At 37.6% G+C, this 26084-nt stretch overlaps 1 protein-coding gene across 5 annotated transcripts in view; it reads left to right on the top strand.

The window, feature by feature from the left end:
• The first annotated feature begins 7256 nt into the window (after window positions 1-7256).
• The window catches only part of bsna (bassoon presynaptic cytomatrix protein a), a 105981-nt gene continuing 87153 nt past the window's right edge, over window positions 7257-26084 (top strand). For all 5 annotated transcript variants that reach the window (XR_014535682.1, XR_014535683.1, XR_014535684.1 and 2 more), the window contains exon 1: window positions 7257-7662. Coding sequence is in view for 1 of the 5 variants with exons in the window: in XM_083554326.1 (XP_083410452.1) it covers window positions 7493-7662 (170 nt within the window). In the remaining 4 variants the exon portion in view is untranslated. The remainder of the gene's footprint in view (window positions 7663-26084) is intronic.

Consider the following 26084-nt stretch of genomic DNA (forward strand, 5'->3'; position numbering starts at 1 on the left):
AGTCTATTCGAAACTTAATAGGAAGCCAGTGTAGGGACGATAAGATTGGGGTTATATGATCGTATTTTCTTGACCTAGTAAGAACTCTTGCTGCTGCATTCTGAACTAACTGAAGCTTGTTTATTAATGATGCAGGACATCCACCTAGTAATGCATTACAGTAGTCTATTCTAGAGGTCATAAACGCATGGACGAGCTTCTCTGCATCAGATATAGATAACATATTTCTTAGCTTAGAAATATTTCTAAGGTGAAAGAAGGCTGTTTTTGTAACTTGATTGATGTGATTTTTAAAAGATAAGTTGCTGTCTAAAATAACTCCCAGGTCTTTTACCGTTGAACTAGTAGTTACAGAACAACCGTCTAAATGCAGGCTGAGATGCTGGAGCTTCTGTGTACTATTTTTTGGGCCGATGAGCAAAATCTCCGTTTTATCAGAATTTAATAGCAGAAAGTTATGGGTCATCCAATCTCTTATTTCTTCAACACACTCAGTTATGCGAGCTAATTGAGCTGTATCGCCTGGTTTGGATGAAATATATAGCTGGGTATCATCAGCATAACAATGGAAGCTAATTCCATGCCTTCTAATAATATTTCCTAATGGAAGCATGTATATTGTAAAAAGCAGGGGTCCCAGAACTGACCCTTGTGGCACGCCATAATTTACTAGCATTATCCTGGATAGCTCTCCATTTAAATCTACGAAATGGTAACGATTGGACAGGTAGGATTTAAACCAGCTTAATGCCTGTCCCTGAATACCGATGTAATTCTGTAAGCGATCGAGGAGAAGATCATGATCTATAGTGTCGAACGCAGCACTAAGATCTAGTGAAACTAATAGGGAGATGTAGCCTTGGTCTGAAGTTAAAAACAGGTCGTTAGTGATTTTAACTAGAGCAGTTTCTGTGCTATGATGGGGCCTAAAACCTGACTGAAACTCTTCAAAGATATGACCACAGTGTGACCAAACAAGGTCCAATGGGCTAAAGCCAAGAAATATTCCAAACAGTAAAAGAGGCACCCCCTCATCCCGAGCTTTACCCGATTCAACACAGAAGGTAAGAGCGCTCCAAGGCACCCTGTGACTCTGGATGATAAGGACTCGAACACTGGTGGGAAATCTGCAACACACACATTACTTGTGAGAACAACTGTGATGTAAAGTTTGTCCCACGATCGGTTTGTACATACCTCGGGAGTCCAAAGAAGTAAAAAACTTAATGAGAGCTTTAACCACTGCTTTTGATTTGAGTGTGCGCATGGGAAACGCTTCAGGGAATCGTGTGGCAGCACACATGACAGTTAACAAATAACAGTTACCAGAGTGGGTCTGTGCTGACCACAATGGGGTTTAGGGGAGCAGGCAGAACAACCTGGTTAGGTTTGCCTACCATCTGACAGGAATGACAGGTCGTGCAGTACCTTATAACATCACTCTAAATACCAGGTCAGAAAAAATAACACAAGATACGCTGATAGGTTTTGCAAATTTCTGCATGTCCTGAACAAGGATGATCATGAGCCAAACTAAAAACATGCTTTTGAAATAAACAAGGAACCACAAGCTGAAGTGTTTTCAAGTGTTTATCATCAGGACTGACGGGGGACCATTTCCTCATCAGCACCCCATCTTCAATACAATACATTGCCTGGTACCTCTCTGAACTAGATTGATTTGCTACCAACTTAAAACACTGTGTTAATGAAGGGTCAGATTTCTGAGCAGCCACTAACTGGACACGCATCACTGGTTGGTCTACCTCAAAGCCATGATTAGCACATCCCTCATGCAACACATCAAGCTGTTTGCTAGACTCTTCAACTGGCTCCTCTTGAGACAGGAAAGACACCGAAAGATCAACCACATCAACCAATTTTCTTTGTTGGGCCTGTGTCAACACACAAACAGGGAACACGGAGGAGTGCATGTCATTAGGTGCAGAGGAAACACTCACAGGCTCTGAAACTTCTTCAGGTAAGGAGATGACCCTAGTTCCAGGTACGTCATTCCCTAGAATGTTACAAAAAATATATATACAAACAACAGCAATCCAAGGGGCAAAAACAGGCTCAAAGTCAGTAAGGTCAAAATCACTAACATCAACAACAAAGCCATACCCTGAACACCAAAATGACCCTCCATGATTGCATCACTTCTTCCTCCTTAGATAGGAAACTGGTGGATGATGTCATCGTGAAGGAGGTGGGATCAGCCAGACTAGGGCAGGCCTCAAACTCTGGGGTGGATCGGACCTGCACACAAAGCACACATACAGAAACACCGATATGGACATGTTGCTACCTAGGGTTGTAACAATGAGTGAAATGAGAGAGAAAGAGAAAGAGAAAGAGAGAGAGAGAGAGAGAGAGAGAGAGAGAGAGAGAGAGAGAGAGAGAGAGAGAGAGAGAGAGAAGCTTGGATGGTGTGAAGATGGCAAAGCAGGATGTAGATAGGATTAGTAAGGAGGAAGTGAGAGCAGCGATTAAGAGGATGAAGTGGAAAAGTCGGTAGTACCCGATGACATACGTAGACGTAGAAGCATGGAGATGTTTAGGAGAGATGGCAGTGGAGTTTTTGACAAGATTGTTTACAGGATTTTGGAAGGTAAGAGGATGCATGAGGAATGGAGAAGGAGTGTGCTGGTACCAATCTTTAAGAATAAGAGAGATTCCTCGGTTTTATGCTGAGAAAGAGCACCACAGAAAGATTATTTGCTTTGAGAATGTTGATGGAGAAGTATAGAGAAGGTCAGAAGGAGTTGCATTGTGTGTTTGTGGATTTACAGAAAGTGTACAACAGGGTCCCGAGAGAGGAGTTGTGGTATTGTATGAGGAAGTCAGGTGTGCTATGTGAGAATGGTGCAGGACATGTATGAGGACAGTGTGAGAGCAGTGAAGTGTGCAGTAGGAACAACAGACTAGTTTAAGGTAGATGTTGGACTGCATCAAGGATCTGAGCTCTGAGCCCTTTCTTGTTTGCAGTGGTGATGGACAGGTTGACAGACGAGGTCAGACAGGAGACTCCGTGGACCATGATGTTTGCGGATGATATTGTTATTTGTGGTGAGAGTAGGGAGCAGGTTAAAAAAGAACCTGGAGAGATGGAGATATGTGCGGGAGAGAAGGGAAATGAAACATGTGTGCGAATGAGAGGAAAGGCAGTGAAGTAGTGCGGTTGCAGGGAGAAGAGGTGGAGAAGGTGGACGAGTTCAGGTACCTGCTAACAACAGTGCAATGTAATGGAGAGTGTAATAGAGAATTGAGGAAGAGTGCAGGCATGGTGGGGTGGGTGGAGAAGAGTGGCAGGAGTGATTTGTGATAAAAGGGTATCTGTGAGATGAAAGGGAAAGTTTAGAGGACTGTGGTGAGACCTGCTATGTTGTATGGTTTAGAGACAGTGGCATTGAGTAAAAGACAGGAGCTGGAGGTAGCAGAGCTGAAGATGTTAAGGTTTGACGATGATGGAGAGGGTTATAAAGGAGTTTCTTAGAGGTACAGCGCATGTAAGACGTTTTGAGACAAGGTGAGGGAAGCTTAATTAAGATTATTAGGACATGTGCAGAGGAGGGACATGGGGTATATCGGTGCTGAGAATGGAGCCACTAGGAGGGAGAAAAGGAGGAAGGCCAAAGAGGAGGTTTATGGTGTGGTGAGGGAAGACATGCAGGTGGTTGGGGTGAAAAAGGCAGATGTACAGGACAGGGTGTATGGAGTTGGATGATCCGCTGTGGCGACCCCTAATGGGAGAAGCCAAAAGAAGAAGAAGAAGACTGACAAAATACATTTTAAAATCAAAATGCAATTTTTGATGCAAAATTTGGCAACTTTTCCAACAACAACCTGAGCCAGTGGCAATGTGCTGCAAGTGTTGCAGCTGTGACACTATATTGTTTTTGTTTTACCTGTGTGCAACTCTAAATTGAATCAAAGGCAAATGTAGAATTACATTTTTTAATCCCATCCAAAGAGAATTTCCCATCCTGGGAAATATATCAATATAACTTTTCTTACATGCTAACGGAAAAGTTAAAAGGTTACAGTTTTATCTAACTGCTATTATGTGACTATATCTATTTTGGATGCGGTGCTCTCACCGCTGTGGCCCGGGTTCGATCCCCGGTCAGGGAACCAACCCCAGCCACTCTTAGTGCCGGTCCCAAGCCCGGATAAATGGGGAGGGTTGCGTTAGGAAGGGCATCCAGCGTAAAATCATATGCCACATCTAACATGTGGAGAATCCAGTGTGGCGACCCCTGATGGGAGAAGCCGAAAGAAAGTTTTATATAATTAAGTCACAGAAGTCTCTCAGTCTTTTTATGTCAGTCACCATCAGAGGAATAAAGATCACGAGAATAATTTTTTTAATTACTGGTAGTTTCAGGGTGAGGCCAACAAATTTTTTATTAGATGCCTATTCTTGAAAAACGGATTTTGCAGCTGCATAATGGATCAAGGGTAGGATGGTAAAATTACAGTATAAACACACTACTCCGCATTAATCCATTTTGGTACAATCAGATCCCAAGTTATAGCAACCCCCAGCTCTTCAGTCACACTTTGGACACAACTTTTAACATTATAAAATAGAGTAGTTTGTTGGCAGATGCTTAAATTTAATCTCCTTGAATGCACTCTAGTTACTACTGTATTTTAATTATATCCATCTTAGAGAACAAGTGTGTTAAGCCAATGTTGGAAGTGCCTAGTCCAGCAAAATGCACACTCTAGTAGTAAAAAACATTAAAGCTTGACTTTTAGAGCCAGAACCATGCTTACAGTGCATTCATAAGGTATTCACTTTTAAATTTTTTTTTTTATTTTGCAGACTGATACAGCAAACATACATTTCTTTTTCTCATTAATCTACACTCAGAACTCATAATGACATAGTGAAAACAGAATTCTAGAAATGTCTGATTTTATTTATTTCATTTTATTTTATTTTCATTCATTTAAATATTGCTTTTACATATGTATTCAGACCACAATTCTCTTGATCATTGCTTGGATGTTTCTACACATTGACCTGAGCTTACCTGTGTAAAGTTTATTGATTGGACATTATTTGGAAAGGCGGGCACCTCTATATAGAAGACTTTACAGCTGACAATGCATAAAACCAAAAGCCATTAGGTCAAAGAAACTGCTTGCAAAGCTTAGAGACAAGATTGTTGCAAGACACAGATCTGGTGAAGGCTACAAAAAATTACTGCTGCACTGAATATTCCCAAGAGCAAATGGGAGAAGTCTGGCACAACCAGGACTCTTCCCAGAGCTGGTTGCCTGGCCAATCTGAGCAATTGGGAAAGAAGGGTTAGGGTTAGGGTTAGGGCCCACCACTGATTTGTGCTTTATGGCAGAGTGGCTAGATGGAAGCCTGTGGTCAGGTTTAAGGGAATGCTGACTGGAGCAAGTACAGATATATTCTCATTAAGCACACAGCCACAACACAGGAGTGGCTTAGGAACAACACTGAAAATGTCCTACAGTGGCCCAGCAATAGCCCTAACTTGAACCTTATTGAACATCCCTGGAGAGACCTGAAAGTGACTGTCCAGTAATGGTCCCAATGCAACCTGATACACCTTGAGAGGATTTGCCATGGAGAATAGCAAAAAATCCTTCAATCCTGGTGTGCAAAGATTGTTGCATCATACCCAAAAAGGCTTGAGGAATTAATTATTGCCAATGGTGCCTTGACCAAGTGCTAGTAAAGCACCAGAATACTTATGCAGATGTGAATTTTCATTTTTTTATTTTATTTTATTTTTGTATTAATGTTATATTTACAAAAATGTCAAGAATTCTGTTTTCACTTTGTAGTTATGAGGTAATGAGTGTAGATTAATGAGAAAAAATGAGTTTAAACAATGGTAGTATTAGGATCCAACATAACAAAATAAAAAATAAAAACATGTAGGGGGTCTGAATACTTTGCACAATATCCTAAATATAAGGACTGATATAAACTATATGGACAAATGCATTAGGACATCTGACTTTTCCAACCATATGTAGTTCTTCCCCAAACTGTTACCACATTGCTGGAATCATATAATTGTATAGGATGGCTTTAGGTGTAGCATCACATTTTTCTTTCACTTGAAAAAGAAGACTTAAATCTGTTCCAGCATGACTTGCTTTAATGGCCTGCTACAAAGATCTGACCTCAACACTATTAAACACCTTTGGGTTGAGTTGGAACACTGACCACACCCGAGCCCTACTCACCTTACACCAGTACCTGAATATACTAATGCCCTTTTTGCTGAAGTAGTGCAGATTTGCAACCACACTTCAAAATCTGGTGGAACATCTCCCCAAAATAGTGCAGGTTATTATATCTGCAAATGAGACTAATTGTGAAATGGGATGTTGAAAAAGCATGCATCTTATAATCAGGTGTCCACAAACATTTGTCCATGTAGTGTAGCTATATAGTTTTAATCAACAAACATGCTAAACCCCCTGAATCCACCTTTTTAGTTTGAAGATTTTGCAGCCCTATATTTAGAGGTGTTTTGTCATTTCATGCTTTAGCCTTGGGGAGTGCAGTTTGCTGCAGAAAACAAACCTGTTCAATGGTCTAGTATCTGCCTGGAGGGAAAATCATTGTTTCATATGGTAATCCCTGAATGGCTTGAAAAGAAAACATTGCTGTTTACCATAACTTACCTTTCACTGTTGTGACATTACACTATTAATGCATCAGCATGGTTAAAGACATGGTTATATCCATAATAAAACTAGGATGTTGTCCTTTAAATAATTTTTTTTATTGCATGCTTCAACGCCAAATTATAGAATTTAAAAACAAAAAGGAAACCCCAAATATATACTCTTGCGCTCATCTAATCATTTTGCCTTGACTGGAATTTTGTATGGTCTAAACACTTCCCACATTGGTTAATAATGTATACGTTTCAAACATTACCTCTCTGATACAGAGAAAACAGTTTGCTAGTCAGATGTAGAGGTTTTCCTTTTTAAATGCTTTTACTGGGGAAATGTTTACAACTATTCACAAAATGACATTTTGCGTTGAGACTTTTTTTTTATTATTATAAAAGTCTGTTTAGATGAATAACCTCTCTCCAATCAGTAAGCTACCGGTATATCTTTCGCGATGTTTTTCATGTTGTTCATTTCATTTTCGTGCACTTGTCTTTGCCACGTAACGTATAAACTATATTCTCTTCCTCCATCTCAGCGGCAAAAGGCGTGTGCATATGGCGCGAGTGCGCGCGCCTGTGCGTTGTGGAGGATGCGCGTCAGCTGCGCGTGCTCATCTCTCGCTCCCTCCTCCAGCTCACGCGCTCAGCACCAGCTCAGACTCAGAGCGTGAGGATGATGGCGGAAGACGAGCATCCTATTTGAGTCCGCAATCTTTTTTTTTCTCTTTTCCCTTTTCTTTTTACGGAATACTACGCAGAACCGTAAAAAGCTTGAGATATTCGGTCGTTTTAAATAATAAAATAAAAAGGCGATGGGGAACGAAGCCAGCCTCGAAGGAGGGGAAGGAAGCTCTGTGCTCGGTGTAGCTGGAGCTCTAGGACCCGTTTCAGCATCACCGAGCCCTGGACAGCATATCAAGCCCGTGAATGGCGCTGCGGCCGGTGGTGGAGCTGTTATGGGAAGTGGGGCGGTGATGAACAGGTAAAGTCTGAACCATGCACTGTTAACGTTAAGACCGATGTAGGACTGGCAAAAAACACAATTGTGTATGGTTGTAACGTTGATTAAAAGGCCTTGAAGCTACAGCCTCACGCACTAGTCATAATGTGTGCATGTAGGTTTAGGTTCACCAAAGCGCGACGTGTCCTTGTTTTCTGCTCTCAGTACTGAATTACGCTCGCGCAACGCCCTCACTCGTCGTCGTCGTAGTGTGTGTGTGTGTGTGTGTGTGTGTGTGTGTTTGTGTGTGTGTTTTTGTGTGAGATTGTGCGTGTACTGTATGCGTGTGCGCGCGCGCACGCGCACGTGTGTATGCTTTGCATGCCATTCATATTCTTCTCTCTGTGCTCTAAGGTTTACTGTATCGCTGTACACGGATCCTCCAAAACCGTTTTAAGATGAAGCGATCTATGTCGTTTAGATTTGGATGCCATACCAGACCAAATACGGTGCAGCATTTCCGCAGGAGGATATATTTAAGGCTGACGCGCTGGTTGTAGTGTGCATTCGTGTGTGTGTGTGTGTGTGAATGAGAAGCGCTGGCTGTTTCGCCGTGCGTAGCATCAACCTTATTTTACTTGGCATACTCAAATTAGTTCTCAAAATCGCACGCAATAATATACCATATGTCTTTAAATCGTTCATTGAAATGCTTTTTCTCATAACTGCTGTAAAACTGCTGTATTATTATTATTTTTGATTCACCTGTATATGATTGCAGTGTAGGCCTAAAGAAAACGTGCAAATTCTCAATGAAATCTTGACTCTTTCCTCTTATAATTGAACAGCAATGGGTTGTTGACTCCACATGCATTACATAAGAGCCCATGCAGGGGCTGTAAGTCCGACTAAAGCCTATAGGCGAGCAAACCTAGTGGAATATTGAAATGGCCATTTATCAAATTAGCATCTAAAACTAGGCGTGGATCGGAGAACAGCTTACATGGCTTTACTATTAAAAGGGTACTACACTAAAGCAGCATTAACGTCAGCGAGCGAGATTTCGTGCATCGTTTTTGCTCCCGATCCTCCTCTTTTTTTTTGTGCGCGTCATCCGCCCACCTTCCCATTCAGGTGCGATATAAACCTTTATATCAGCACCTGGTCTGTTCCGTTAATGAGAACACGTCATGGCGTGCTGCGAAAGGATGAGTTCAAGGGAGGCGTTTATAACAAATATAACATTTGTGTGCATGCATTTGTATCTAATGAAATTGGCTGCAAATCCTTCACAGTGGTGTTGCATTATGTGAAAAGTATTTTTTGATGTCTATGGACACTTTTGTCCCAGAACTGTATAATGCTCTTAGTTTCTTACACCCTAACTAAAATGATCGTGTATATAAATACACTAAAATGTTGAAATTAGCGTAACAAAATTGTTTGTAACATATAGCATTTCTAATTCATTGTTGCGTGTATATACCTCATATATATATATATATATATATATATATATATATATATATATATATATATATATATATATATATATACAGTGAGGAAAATAAGTGTTTGAACACCCTGCTATTTTGCAAGTTCTCCCACTTAGAAATCATGGAGGGGTCTGAAATTGTCATCGTAGGTGCATGTCCACTGTGAGAGACATAATCTAAAAAAAAAATCCAGAAATCACAATATATGATATTTGAACTATTTATTTGTATGATACAGCTGCAAATAAGTATTTGAACACCTGTCTATCAGCTAGAATTCTGACCCTCAAAGACCTGTTAGTCTGCCTTTAAAATGTCCACCTCCACTACATTTATTATCCTAAATTAGATGCACCTGTTTGAGGTCGTTAGCTGCATAAAGACACCTGTCCACCCCATACAATCAGTAAGAATCCAACTACTAACATGGCCAAGACCAAAGAGCTGTCCAAAGACACTAGAGACAAAATTGAACACCTCCACAAGGCTGGAAAGGGCTACGGGGAAATTGCAGCTAACGACCTCAAACAGGTGCATCTAATTTAGGATAATAAATGTAGTGGAGGTGGACATTTTAAAGGCAGACTAACAGGTCAGAATTCTAGCTGATAGACAGGTGTTCAAATATTTATTTGCAGCTGTATCATACAAATAAATAGTTCAAAAATCATACATTGTGATTTCTGGATTTTTTTTTTAGATTATGTCTCTCACAGTGGACATGCACCTATGATGACAATTTCAGACCCCTCCATGATTTCTAAGTGGGAGAACTTGCAAAATAGCAGGGTGTTCAAATACTTATTTTCCTCAGTGTATATATATATATATATATATATATATATATATATATATATATATATATATATATAGCGCTGTAATTAACATATATTGTTATTGTTTCGTGCCAATAGATGCTAAACCAATAATATATTATATTTTGTTTGTAATTGGATAGGAAGATAGAGAGAAAACACAGATGAAGGTATTGAACACAATTTGCAGACAGATTTTCCTCTCAAACTTGACCATATGATAATGACTCCTGACTGCACTTGTTAATCAGACCATGATAGTGTCAAGAAGAAGATCATGGCTGTTTATCTTTCTAGTCAAAGGAGAGTGTGACAGTCAAGATGATTGAGTGTGGAGAATGTAAAATGTGTTATGGTATGCACAACTTTAATCATATTGAAATACCTAGTTCTTTTCTGGCAGCAACCAAAATAAGTGACAGCTATTATTTCTGGTCAAATGTATTTGATTAATTCAGCTACCACAAACGGGCTTGTCATTTGACAATGATGCACTCTCCCCTATACTAATATACCATGTAGCCTGCAGTGCCACATAACCAAGTGAGCCATGAAAAGAAGCAGAGCTTTATTTTTTTTACTCCCTGAAAAGCATTCATTGGACATTTCAGCAATTACTGAAACTGCTTCCGGAACAGCTTCATGCGTCTACCGACAGTCCATAAAGAAAATGCACTTATTGTGTGTTTGGAGTGTAGTCAAGTAATACAGGCCTATTGAAAGCAGAGATTCTAGGTTGAAAAAAATAATGCCTAAATTTGTGGCTTAGAGATTCATTAAATGTGACTGATGATGCAATTTGTTTTATTACTACTATTTTGGTTGAGTTTGTTTTATTACTATTAAACAGGTTAGACAAAATACCAAATAATGTTTACTGAAGTTGATCATTTGCCAAGTCCTGATGCTAACTAGCTCTACTCTACCATACCACAGCCACTAGCTAGAAAGAGTGAGGGCTGTCACATGCTTCTTGCAGTACATGTGATGCCAATCATAACCTTTCTTACTGTATTTGTTGTTTTAAAGTACAGAAGCTGAACACAGAGCAAAGATCTACCTGCATTTTTCTGCCTACCTGAGCTCACAGATGCACAAGACTTGGGTTTTTTTCCTCTTAGATGTCAATGAGTGTCTGTTGCATCATCAGGATTTCATCTGCCCATTTTATGAAGATAAGATAAATACTTTTTATGAGGGAGCCCATATCCCCTGTGTGTCTAGTATTTCTAGAAAAGTGAAATAAATTTGTAACCTCTAAATATTTGCCATATACAGTGGGGATAATAATTACTAGATCCCCAGCTGATTTTGTGAGTTTAGCCTTTAAAAAAAGAACAGTCTAGAATTTTTATGGTTGGGTTATTTTAACAGAGACAGACAGATTATACAGTGCCTTGCGAAAGTATTCGGCCCCCTTGAACTTTTGCCACATTTCAGGCTTCAAACATAAAGATATAAAACTGTAATTTTTTGTGAAGAATCAACAACAAGTGGGACACAATCATGAAGTGGAACGAAATTTATTGGATATTTCAAACTTTTTTAACAAATAAAAAACTGAAAAATTGGGCGTGCAAAATTATTCAGCCCCCTTAGGTTAATACTTTGTAGCGCCACCTTTTGCTGCGATTACAGCTGTAAGTCGCTTGGGGTATGTCTCTATCAGTTTTGCACATCGAGAGACTGAAATCTTTGCCCATTCCTCCTTGTAAAACAGCTCGAGCTCAGTGAGGTTGGATGGAGAGTATTTGTGAACAGCAGTTTTCAGTTCTTTCCACAGATTCTCGATTGGATTCAGGTCTGGACTTTGACTTGGCCATTCTAACACCTGGATATGTTTATTTGTGAACCATTCCATTGTAGATTTTGCTTTATATTTTGGATCATTGTCTTGTTGGAAGACAAATCTCCGTCCCAGTCTCAGGTCTTTTGCAGACTCCATCAGGTTTTCTTCCAGAATGGTCCTGTATTTGGCTCCATCCATCTTCCCATCAATTTTAACCATCTTCCCTGTCCCTGCTGAAGAAAAGCCGGCCCAAACCATGATACTGCCACCACCATGTTTGACAGTGGGGATGGTGTGTTCAGGGTGATGAGCTGTGTTGCTTTTACGCCAAACATAACGTTTTGCATTGTTGCCAAAAAGTTCGATTTTGGTTTCATCTGACCAGAGCACCTTCTTCCACATGTTTGGTGTGTCTCCCAGGTGGCTTGTGGCAAACTTTAAACGACACTTTTTATGGATATCTTTAAGAAATGGCTTTCTCCTTGCCACTCTTCCATAAAGGCCAGATTTGTGCAGTATACGACTGATTGTTGTCCGATGGACAGAGTCTCCCACCTCAGCTGTAGATCTCTGCAGTTTATCCAGTGTGATCATGGGCCTCTTGGCTGCATCTCTGATCAGTCTTCTCCTTGTATGAGCTGAAAGTTTAGAGGGATGGCCAGGTCTTGGTAGATTTGCAGTGGTCTGATACTCCTTCCATTTCAATATTATCGCTTTCACAGTGCTCCTTGGGATGTTTAAAGCTTGGGAAATCTTTTTGTATCCAAATCCGGCTTTAAACTTCTCCACAACAGTATCTCGGACCTGCCTGGTGTGTTCCTTGTTCTTCATGATGCTCTCTGCGCTTTAAACAGACCTCTGAGACTATCACAGTGCAGGTGCATTTATACGGAGACTTGATTACACACAGATGGATTCTATATATCATCATTAGTCATTTAGGTCAACATTGGATCATTCAGAGATCCTCACTGAACTTCTGGAGAGAGTTTGCTGCACTGAAAGTAAAGGGGCTGAATAATTTTGCACGCCCAATTTTTTAGTTTTTTATTTGTTAAAAAAGTTTGAAATATCCAATAAATGTGTTAAAAACTTAAAAAAGGTAAGGTTATAAATAATTTGTATTTGATTGAGTAAAATAAGTATTTGATACTATCCCACAGATTTAAATTATTCCTGTCGCTTTAAAAAAGTACTTCTAATATTAACTCATTATGTGTATAAAAGACACCTGTCACAAAATCAATCTCTTCCATTCTAACCTCTCCACCACCATGGGCAAGACCAAACAGCTGTCAAAGGACATCAGGGACAAGATTGTTGACTGGAATGTGCTACAAGTCTATCAGGTTGTTGCCTTGGCCATATGTTTTTGGTCATTGACATGATGAAAGACCCATCCATGACCCCTCTTAAGTGTTCTGGCTGAGGCCAGAAGGTTCTCATCCAAGATTCTACAGTGCATTGCCCCATTCATGAGGTTAAGTATTTCTGTACACTTAGCAGAGGAACAGCCCCAAAGCAGAATGTTTTCTTAATGTTTGACCGTGGGGGATCGTGTTGTTGAAGTTGCCAAAGACCTCAATTGTGGTCTCATCTGACTACCTCACATTCTCTCAATCATTCTTTGAACCATTCAGGTGTTCATTGGCAAACTTCAGACATGCCTGTTCATGTACATCCTTGAGCAGAGAGACCTTGGTGTGTTACCAATGGTTTTTTTGTTGACTGTGGTCCCAGCTCCATTGAGATCATTAACAAGCTCCTCCCATGTAATTCTGGGCTGATCCATCACCTTTCTCAGAATCATCTTTACCCTATGAGGTTAGATTTTGCCTGGCGCTCCAGAGCGAGGGCGATTGACTTATCTTGTATAACTTCTATTTTTTTTTATTATTGCGCCAACAGTGATCTCTTTCTTACCAAGCTTCTTGCTGATGATCTTGTAGCCCATTCCAGCCTTGTGCAGGTCTACAATCTTCTCCCTGACATCCTTTGACAGCTCTTAGGTATTGTCCATGGTGGTGGAGAGGTTTGAATGAAAGAGGTTGATTCTGTGATGGCGTCTCTTATACACATAATAAGTTGATATTAGGGATCCTTTGATAAAGGGACAGGACTAATGTGGGTGTGTGGTAGTCGGAATTCTTGCTGGTTGATAGGGGATCAAATTGTTATTTTACTCGATCAAATACAAAAGAATTTATATATTTTTTTCCAGATTTTTTTTTTTTTTTACATTTTTTTATTAAAATAAACCTACCATAAAAAATCTAGACTGTTAATTTCTTTGTAAGTGGTAAATTTACAAAATAAGCAGGGGATAAAATAAATATTTTCCCCACTGTATTTGCAATAATCGATTTATTTTGTGCAACATGCTTATTTTACTTTTGCTGTGCTGTCGGCTAAATTAGGAGTATTTCATTGTTACTCTTGTCTGTTTCACTTAGTTCCACTGGTGTTGGTCACCATTTTAGGGGTTTTAAAGTACAAGAGAGTAAATTAAGTTATAAGTATAGACGTTTATGTGATAAATGTACAAAACATGTTAGTGTACTATGGAAAGTTACAGATGGAGATTCACTGTCCTTATATTTCAGTGAGTATTACATTACATACATATATCTTGCTTGCATAAGTATTCAACCCCCCAAATTTATATTTGGTCAAGCATACTTTAGCTGCAATAACAGCTTTAAGTTTTTGCACACACTGATAAAGTGATTTTTGCCAAATCTTGTCAGTAGATTTGCTCCAGGTTGTTCAGGTTGGTTGGGTGTTGCATGTGAAATGCAATTTTAAAATAGAACAACAGATAATTAATAGGATTGAGGTCAAGACTAAGACTTCGCTATTGTAGGACAATTCATAATTTTTTTTTTGAGTCACTCAATTGTTGCTTGGAATCATTGACCATGTGAAAGTAAAGCTTCAGGCTTTTAGCAAACTAGAGCAGGTTTTCTTGACCCATCCATTCTTCCTTCAGTTGTATTAAGAAGCCCAACCTCTGCTGATGAACATACTTCACTGGATGGTGTGTCTTGACGCATGGGAAGTGTTAGGTTAGAACCACACATACCACTTTGAGTTGTGGACAAAAAGCTCTATCTTAAACTTATCTGACCACAAAACCTTCTTCTACATGACAGTTGGATCCAGATGTGCTTTCAGACGGCACAATTTGAGTAATGGCCACCCTCCAAAACAGGCCAGCATTATTTAGTGATCTTGATACAATTGACTGGTGCATTATTTCACCACTCCCAGCCACTAAACTCTATAGCTCCTTCAAAGTGATTGTTGGCCTGTCTGGGGCATCTCTCACAAGTCTCCTTTTAGTACTGAGTTTAAAAGGATGGCCTTTTCTTTGGGTGGTGCAGCTTCCATTTCCTGATTATTGACCAAATGTGCTCACTGGGATATCCAAACATTTGAATATTATTTTATACTCTTTCTTTAAATTTTGGATATGTTTATTTAAATTTTTAAATTATTATTATATTTATTCACAACCTGGCCATTTCAACCTGGATCTTTCAACAATGGAAATTTAATCCAGAAAACATGATGCCAATTTAATAATTTAATGCCAATGATAAAGACGTTATATGCCTTTTACGGTAATTTTTTTATTGGTGTAAATTGTCTTCCACATACCATGGGTTGAATACGTATTTAATTTAAGTTTTACATTTTTTACAAACATTTTTAGTAACAAAAAGCAGTCACCTTACAATAAATAATTGTGTTCTAGTGTATTATAATGCATTAGTTTGATATTTCAATGCATTATTTGTTATTTAATAAATACATTTGCAGGGCACTTTATATGTATATCGCAATGTCCTCGAGGAACATCTTAATGCATCTTAGATATGTTGAGAAAATCTTTGTGAAAAATGTCAGTTCCGGATTTAGTTCAAGATATTTCAAAGCAACTGAGTCATTCACTTTCCCAAAAATCACGAACTCTACCATAAAATGATTCACCAAATACCTTTTTGTAATACACCAACAGCAGCAGCAAAAACTTATTAAATATTAATTTAATTAAATATTATTATAATTGTTATTATTATTATTATTATTATTATTATTATTATTATTATTATTATTATTATTATTTGTTCATTTTGACAGCCGTGTTGGTAACACACTTTTATAAACACATTTATTTTAGTGTGTTGCCAACACGACTGACAACAAATGAACAAATGGCCAAAAAATGCACATTTTTACACAAGTTCAGTGTGTAAGCTGTTAAAAAAATCAAAAACATGTTGGAACATATATATCAGAATAGAATTGTAGTTTAATAAATACGTTGTTTGAACAGTAATTAAAACAGTTTTTAAATAAACCTAGACTTTTATAAAATTAAACAAAAATTGTGGTACATTTGAGTTTGTTATATTTTTGCCAGCTTTCAAAAACTGTGACCTTAGTACTCAATCTTTGCCTTAAAATTATTTTTTTTATTTTATTTGTGAAATAATGATATATTATAGAAAAATATGTTTTCTAAATACCAGTCCACTGCAGAGCAAAACAAACACACACATACATCCATGCACGCACGCTTGCACACAAGCACACACTCACACGCATATACATATACATATCAATAGGTAGACATCAAATCCCATCTACCTGCAATCCACCCACCTACAGGTAAACTGGAGAACCTTAAGAAAACCCATGTGAACAGGGGAATAACATGCAATACATTATACAGACAGCAGTCTGAGCTTGGTGTGGTGATAAATCCAGAATCCTGGAGCTTTTAGGCAAACAGACTATGTAATAAGATTTTGGTAATGCCCTAGAAATCAGTGGACGTGAATCCATCACCTGAATTTTAGCCAGTATCTTGGAGCCAAGTGTGAAATATACTCAAACTTGGACAAGGAAACCTGCATATGTCTCAGCATCCGAGTTGAAAGAAACCACCACAGTCATTTTATCCTTAGCAGTAAGGGATTAGTTAAGCTGTTTTCGGTTTAGTGTGTTCTAAGGTCTGGATCAGTTCAAGCATGTAAAGTAGTGTAAATTTCACTCTTGTCAAAAGAGTGAAGAATTTAATATGTCAGAGTGAGGCAAGCAACTAGATACCAAGGCATCTGGCTTCTCAATCCAGGTAAATTAACTATGTAGAAATGTACAGTATAAAACTATCCTCTAGGCAACAAAACAGCTTTTCTGACCAAAAAATCCAAATGCAAAGGGAAAAAAATAAAAATGTATATAATTATTTTTTTTCAATTTTTAAAGAGGCCTCAAACAGATGTGTGTTACACTGATCACTATTGCTACACTGACCACCATGCTATACATCATACTTATACTTACACTCATACTTATACTTATATATACTCTTTGCACATGGGGTCAGGGTAGGTTGTATGAAAAGGCTGATCAATGGAAACCTTTTAACAAAAGGGGCAATGTGATAATTTTTAGATATCGTCCTTATGTAATGTACAAATTTCTTATCAGATCATTTATTATGCAAAAATAAATAAATAGTAAGTAAAATTCAGGAAGTAACTACAGTATGCTGTAATACAGATAGTGAGTGTAGTAGTGAAACTAAAACTGGGTTTTTCAAAACCATTACATTTACATGAGTGAACATATGCTTGGAATGGACAGTTTGTGTTTGTGTTTTGAAAAGACAATACATACCCAGGTTTTTTCTAAACTTGATCTTGGTAATCATAAAGGTTTCTTTAAGTTCCAAATTTCATTAAACAACAAAACAAAAACAAAAATGTACTTGTTTTTCTTTGACAGGCTTATCCTGTCTGGCACCCAAACCAAAATGAACTTAGAGACACTTCTTGTGAAAAGGTATTTTTGGGCTGCTACCATTACCACTTTTATATATACATCTCTTCCTTCTCGACATTCAGCTAATCACTTGATCAAAGGCTGTCAGGGCCTGATTATGATTATAATTTCGGATTGCTTGCCAACAAATTAGATTATTTATTTGTATGGACTGTTTTGTAAACACTTATTCAAAGGCTTTCTGTGTTTTCCTGATTTATGCAGTCGGCTGAGTACAACAGAAATTATTCACCGTATCATCCAGAGATCATCCAGATGTGAGTGAAATGTCACACTCTGGAACCCCAAGAGAGTAGAATTGGCCATGCTTGCAAGGCACTCACCAAATCAATCAAAGCCACACTAGCCTTACATGGGCATCTATAACTTCATGTGTGGATGCAGAAATTTACAGATAATAATTTCATCTGTGGATGACTGGCTTCACATTTTTCAGTCATAGCCTTTGCCCTCCCTGTTTGGTGAGCTTTTGTAGGATAGTAGAGAATTACTCTAACTGGAATGTAAGGAAAACATTTGAGAAACATGTCAAAAAGTAAATGCAGCAAAAATTAGTAAATAGATTACCAATAATTATTCTAGATCATCAAAGCCAAGATGACATTATTATATGTCAGCAAAGCAGTGACATAACTATGAAAATGTCACTCCCTTCAGTCTAATGTAAATGAAACTAATGTTGATATTTTATGTCATGAACATCAAAATATTTACAGATGAGGCTATTCAGTAGTGATATAACCAGAACCTACACTCATTATCTAGTTTACAAAGCAGAAGCAGTGAAGCAGTAATTTAGATCATTCAACTGTCACTCGACTCAACATTTCAGCAAAGCCTTATTATTTTGCCCCTGACAGACAAACACATACAGATACACACAGACACACACATCATGCAAATATACAGTTACATGCAGTGACATAATCATAACTTTATTGCAACCTGGAAGCATTTGGTTTTCAGACTACCTCACTGACTAACATTTCCCTTTTAATGAACACTGAACAAATAAACAAATAAAATACAGCCCCAATTCAACAAAAGTTCACAGTAAAAGATAGAAAATGTACCAAAGGTTTAAACTGAAAAAATATACCATTTTTAGGGGGGAAAAAAAGCTAATTATGATTTTGAAGGCTATAACACATCTAAAAAACTTGTAATAGGGCAAAAACAGATAGAGGGACATTTTGCAACTAATTAGGTTGACTGGCAACAGGTCAGTAACATGATTGAGTATAAAAAGAGTATGATTGGATGAAGCGTCACCAATCTGCGGGAAAAAAAATGCATCTAAACAAAAAATTGTGAAGATTTTGGATATCTCATCATCAATCACTTTAATTCATTGGCCCTGTACTTCTGCTCTGCACATTGACATAATATATAATCTAACCTAATGTAACCTAACCTAATCTAATCTAATCTAATCTAATTTAATTTAATCTAATCTATAGTTCATAATATCAGCAAAAGAAATAACTGTGTGCATGGGACAAGGGCGACAGTAAGTATTGCATGCCTGTGATCTGAGGGCCCTCAGGCGGAACTGCAATAAACAGACATGATGCTGTAATGAAAATCAATACATAGGATCAGTTTGCTATGCCATTCTCAAATGCAGGTTTAATCTCTATCATGCAAGAAAGAAACCAAATGTAAAGATGTTAGAGGTTAATCTGTGAATTTTATTGATACCAATAGCTAGGTTGGATCATACTTGCCGAAAATCGATTGATCAACCAACATTTGTTTTAAATATATATATATATATATATATATATATATATATATATATATATATATATATATATATATATATATATATATATATACATATATATACATATATATACATATATATATATATATATATATATATATATATATATATATATATATATATATATATATATATATATATATATGTATGTATACCAGTACTGAACTTTATTACCTTAATAAAAAAAAGTACTGAATATTGAAAATGTGCTAAATAGAATTATTATGAATATTTTAATAAATACATATTTACATAATGAATAAATGCTAAGAAATAAATATAATATAGCGCTCTTCATGCAGTGTGTAGTTTCACAGGTGGAAATATATCATACTTGCCGAAAATCTATTGATCAACCAAAATTTTTTTAAATGAATACTGGATAAAAAAAATAACTAAATATATATATATATATATATATATATATATATATATATATATATATATATATATATATATATATATATATCAGCACTGAATTTTATTACCCTAATAAGCATCTCTAGGCAGTTGATGTGCCAGACGAGATGAGGCCCACTTCAAAGACCTTGGGCAGGCCGGCCAATCATCACTGCCCCCAGGCATGCTTTCAAACCATGGGAGAAAGCGCTGGATCAAACTGCAAACACCATGACATGAGTCGCTTTGGCGAAGCCCTTCTGGAAAAGTGCTCTGCAGGAGCAGAGCATCTGCATAGACGTGTGGCCACATTCAGAGCAGTCAGCAATTTTTATATATTCAATGTTGAAAACCGAAATTTTAATATAAGATTAGGTTTTATTGTAAGTAAAAATGCAAAAAAATATATATTTTTGTCTAAATTACCTTTTTTATCATCATATAAAGGTAAACATTTTTTTACATCACCAAATGTTCAGCATTTAAATGCAGTTCCTTGGGTAAATGGTTTGATTGTTTCAGCATTTTAAATCATTCAGATATTGTTATTATGCAGAGAGAAGGGCTTGTGCTGCTGGGAACAGACTGCAGGTCAATGTTTTAATATGTATAGTTCTGTGCAAGCATGTATTTAATATTGCCTGCCCATATTGCTATGGTTGTTGTTTGATATTAGATAAATAATGATAGATAAATAATGCAAACAAGCAATAGATAAAAAATTATTTTAGACCACAATTTACTAAATGTGTAAATACGAAATACTAAATAACCACAAAAAAACAACAACAGTGACTGTGTCTTCCTAAGCCTTAGGAATGTGCATTCATTTAAAATGATATATATTTACAGTGTTGAAAGCGTTGACAACTTTCAAACAAATGTATGCCTTGTTCTGCAATTCTTCTTCTGTTTTTGTTTGTTTGTTCTGTGTTTAGTCATTTTTCCTCTATAAGTTTTACCAGAAACAAACTCCTAAACATTAAGCAACACATCCCGGAAAATATTATTCCCATTTTTGACTTTACAGTTGTTTTGTTGGACATTTTAGTTGGAGGTGCGGCGCTGCTGTTCAAACGCGTGTACAGACGCAGAAGAGGGAAGCGCGCCAGCGCGCTGGTTAAACTCCGCGAGCTGCACTCACAAGCATTTAACATTAAACAAGGACTTTTCAAACTCTGATGCATTGTGCTTTACTGAAACCTGACTGAGTGAAGCCATTCCGGACAACACGCTACATCTGCCGGGCTTCCAGCTGTTTAGGTCGGATCGCATTGCAGAGTTAACTGGGAAAAAGAGAGGTGGTGGATTGTGTTTCTATATCAAAGAAATTTGGTGTTTGGATCTAACAGCGCTGAAAAAGATATGCGGTCCTAATCTAGAGGCACTGTTTATGAATTGTAAACCTTTCTACTCGCCTCGTGAGTGTTCTTCTTTCATTCTCGGGATTGTGTACATTCCTCCAGACGTGTGCGTGAGTGCAGCACTGCAACGGCTGGCTGAACAAATAACTGAAACAGAACAAAGGTACCAGACTCTCTTTTAATCATTCTTGGAGATTTTAACAATTAAGATTTTTCCCGTGAACTGACAAAATACAGCCAACACGTTTTTGGCCCACTAGAGACAGTAATATTTTGGAGGTCCCCTGGTGGTCTAGTGGTTGAGATGCAGCGCTCTCACTGCTGTGGCCCGGGTTCGATCCCCGGTCAGGGAACCATCCCCAGCCACTCTCAGTGCCGGTCCCAAGCCCGGATGAATTGGGGAGGGTTGCGTTAGGAAGGGCGTCCAGCGTAAAACATGTGCCAAATCAAACGTGCGGAGGATCCGCTGTGGCGACCCCTAACGGGAGAAGCCGAAAGAAAGTCAAGTCAGAGACAGTAATATTTTGGATCACTGTTACACCCCAATAAAGGATGCATATCACTCTGTCCCACGAGCAACTTTGGGGCTCTCTGATCATTGTCTAGTTTATAGCAACCTACAGGCAAAAACTAAAAATCAGCTAAACCTGTACTAAGAACTGTTAAAAGATGAAATAATGAAGCAGAGCAGGATTTACAAGCCTGCTTTGATGGCACTGACTGGAGAGTTTTTGAAGCTGCAGCCACCGATCTGGACAAGCTCATGGAGACTGGAACTGTGTACATCAGTTTCTGTGAGGATATGTGCATCCCCACCAGGTCATTCTTTTCATTCAATAATGATAAACCGTGGTTTACTGGGAAACTCAAACAGATTTATAATGCCAAAGAGGATGCTTAGAGAAGTGGGAATACAATCTAGTATAACCAGGCCAGGAACAAACTAACAAAGAAGATCATATTGCTGAAAAAAACTCTGAAAAGTTGGAAAAACAGTTTTCAGCCAGGAAACATCACCAAGTACAAGAAACCACCCCCACAGTCTGTGGAGAATCAACAACTGAAGCTGTGTTTAGTTTCCTGCTGTTTCAAATGCTCCACAATCATTCTGGTCCCCAAAAAACTTTAAAATCACTGGTTTTAATAATTACAGACCTGTTGCTCTCACGTCTGTGATCATGAAGTCATTTAAAAGACTGGTCCTAGCCTACCTGAAGAACATCACTGGACCTCTGTTGGATCCCCTTCAGTTTGCCTACAGAGCAAACAGGTCAACCTGGAACTACATTATATACTGCAACATCTTGACAGACCTGGGACCTACGCAAGGATCTTGTTTGTAGACTTCATTTTACAAACTTTAATACCATCATTCCTGACCTTCTCTCAGACAAACTGACCCAGATTTTCTGTGCCCACCCCAATCTGTCTGTGGATCACCAGCTTCCTGACAGACAGGCAGCAGACAGTGAGGCTAGGCAAGCTCACATCCAGGTCTCTCACTATCAGCACTGGTGCTCCGGTTCTCTCCCCACTGCTCTTCTCACTGAACACAAATGACTGCAGCTCTAAAATCTCCTCTGTCAAGCTCCTGAAGTTTGTGGATGACACTAAAGTCATAGGCCTCATCCAGGATGGAGATGAGTCTGCTTACAGACAGGAGGTTGGACCTCGACCTGGAGCTCAACATGTTCAAAACAGTGGAGATGGTTGTGGACTTCAGGAGAAATCTCCAGCACTCCCCCGACTAACAATCATTAACAGCACTGTTACATCAGTGGAGTCATTCAAGTTTCTGGGTACCATTATTTCTCAGGACCTAAAGTGGGACAATAACATTGACTTCATTGCTAGAAAGGCCCAGCAGAGGTTGTACTTCCTTCGCCAACTGGGGAAATTCAACCTGCCACAGGAGCTGCTGAAACAATTCTACTCGGCCATCATTGAGTCTGTCCTGTGTACATCTATAATTGTCTGGTTTGATTCAGCTACCAAATCAGACATCAAGAGGCTACAGTGGATGGTCAAGACTGCTGAGAGAATTATTGGTGCCCCACTGCCCAATCTTTACTCATCCAGAGTGGAGAAAAGGGCTAAGAAAATTACTTTGGAACCCACAGCCCACTCTATCTTAAAACTGTTTCCTTCTGGTCAGCACTACAGAGCACCGTCCACCAGAGCAGCCAGGCACAAAAAAGTGTATATATATATATATATATATATATATATATATATATATTTTTTTTTTTTTTTTTTTTCCACAGGCTATACTCAGCATGAACAATTTAAATATTCATAACTACACATTGTCCATCATAACTGACACATTTGTACATAGTATCCAATGGTCCATTTGTAAACTGCACACTTTTGAATAACATCTGTTCATTTATTAAACAATATTTTTACTCTGTATATATTGCATTATTTAACTGTCTGGTTTATTATTCTGTTACATTATGTCTGTACTTCTCCTGCAATGGAAGGTCCTGACACCAAGTCAAATTCCTTGTGTGAGTAAGGATATTTGGTAATAATGCTATTTTTATTCTGATTCTGAACAGCAAAAAATGTGCAAGCTGATATACTAACAGGGTTTACTGATATTTTGAGTATAATAGTGTGGAGTTCATGAAGATTATTTTGAAACATAATACTCAAACTTAATAACCCAGAATTCTAGATAAGTCCTAATAAGTATGTGTATTCATAATTATATGAGTGAAGGAAAAGGTAGAATCTTTAAAAGTTTGAACAGTGTATAATACCTTCCAAATGCTGTAAAACTAATATCTAAAATTAAATGAATAAATAGCTTTTTTGACAACTATACAGTGCATCTTCTTTTGATGTTCACTGTATTTACCCAAATCTTTGTAGTCATATGATCACTGCACAACATACACAAATAGATAGTAAATATAAATTACTCACTTTGTATTGAGATAGCTTAAAGCTACTCAGAAATGTGTTGTGTACTTATATACTTTGGCCCAAACTGATTATTCTTAAATAAACTGACAGTGTTTTCCTGAACTTTATGCACATCACCTGTCCATATTGCTGACAAATTGCTGACACCTGTCCATATTGCTGACAAATTATCAAAAGTGATGCAAAACGTTGTAAAATGGTTGCAGACGTCTTGTCTAACCTTAAATGTTGATAAAAGGGTCAATGTTTTTTCTCAAATAAACGTAAGTTACATCTAACTCAAAAAATGTAAGTAAATGGGCAAAAAATTTTAAATGTAAAGGAAACAAAATATTTAGGTCTAATATTTGATTCGAATCTAGGTTTTAAAAGTCATAAAAAAAAATTTGGTAATAAATTAAAATTTTATTTGATGAAATATAAACATATTAGAAATTCATTAACTATGAAAGCCTCAAATATTTATTTTAATGCTATGATTGTTCCGCATCTACTCTATTGCATGTCTAGTTGGTCTCAGGCGTATAAAACATCGTTAAAATTACTAGAATCATAATATAAACGGGCAATAAAAATCCATGATAAAAAGCCTCGTCATTACCGTCATTGTAAAGTACTGAGTAAATATAATATTTTGAGTTTTGAAAACTTCATTATCCATAATATTGCTGCTCCACCTCTGAGAAAATTGGTCACACTAAATTCAGATAGACTTAATAGAGCCACACGGTCAACAGTCAGAGGAGAGTGCAGCGTTCCAAGACGCAAAACCACTTATGGGCAACATTTGTTCTTTTATAAAGCAGGGAGCCTTTGGAACACTCTTCCAAATGAAATTATTTTATGTACAAACTATAGCACATTTACATCCCTGACCAAACAGTGGCTATTAACAAAGCAAACTTGTAAGCACTGAATGACTGTGATATGAACAAGGTAGATTGTGAGTGAGTGAATGCTAGATTCATGAAGTGGATAGTGTTTTTAATGATGTGAGTGAAAAAAATGCTTCCATGTATTATACTGTATGTATTTTATGACCTTTTGTAAATGTAACATCTGTCTAGGGACTGCAGGTGGGAATTAGCATTTTTTTAGTTTTAACCTGGCACATGACATCTCTTCTTTCTTAGACTAATGTTTTCTGTTTTCTGTAAACTCATTCATTCATTCATATTATGGAGTGTACCTCAAAGTGTTTAAGCATACAGAAACCCCTTTGTTCTCCAGTTGGGTTTCAACAAGAGAAAAAAAAACTTTAGCATTATAAAAAGGGTAAGCAAATTTACTTTTGCTAATGTGAGCAACTTGTGGTGCCGTGATAAACTTCCCAGTAGTAACATAATGTAGCCAGCAGAATGACAAATAGGATCCACTGCCCTGTTGCCTGTTAAGGATGTACTGCATATAGAGTGTTTAATGGCTGGTAATTATCAGTATAATTGGAAATTAATAGTCTTAACATTCCACAGTCACAAAAACACAGATAGAGCTACTCTCATATTCGGTCTTTAAGATTGGCTATGATTAAAAGTGTTACACCACATAAAGCACAATGATAGAGTCCTTCTTATTACAAAATTTATATACAAACAAACAAACTTAGATTATGTGATTGGATTTAGTTTTATTTAACAAAAGAAAATTATGGGCTGTAACAGTGCCCTAGACATTGCCCTTAACTATAACTTTTCACATAAATTTACTTGAACAGGAGATGTGTACAGTATGTGTAAGGTTTTTTTTTGTTGCTGGTCCAGCACTGGTCAATAGCTTAAAAACATGACAGGTTGAACATCTACATTGCTTTGTTCTCAAAATCCAGAATTCATACCAAAGAACATTTTAAAATGTAAATTCTTGAACATGTACACTTTAAAAAGTTTGGTCCAACAGCCTCTTTGTTGTTACTATTTTAGAGTGTCTGAGTGTACTTTTTCCCATAATGCAGTGTGTGTATGTGTCTTATTAAACCTAAACATAAGCATAATTTGTCCGCATTTATAACAATGAGTGTTTCATGAAATG

Source organism: Silurus aristotelis (genome assembly GCF_946808225.1).
Source record: "Silurus aristotelis genome assembly, chromosome: 11".
In the NCBI taxonomy this organism is placed as follows: domain Eukaryota; kingdom Metazoa; phylum Chordata; class Actinopteri; order Siluriformes; family Siluridae; genus Silurus; species Silurus aristotelis.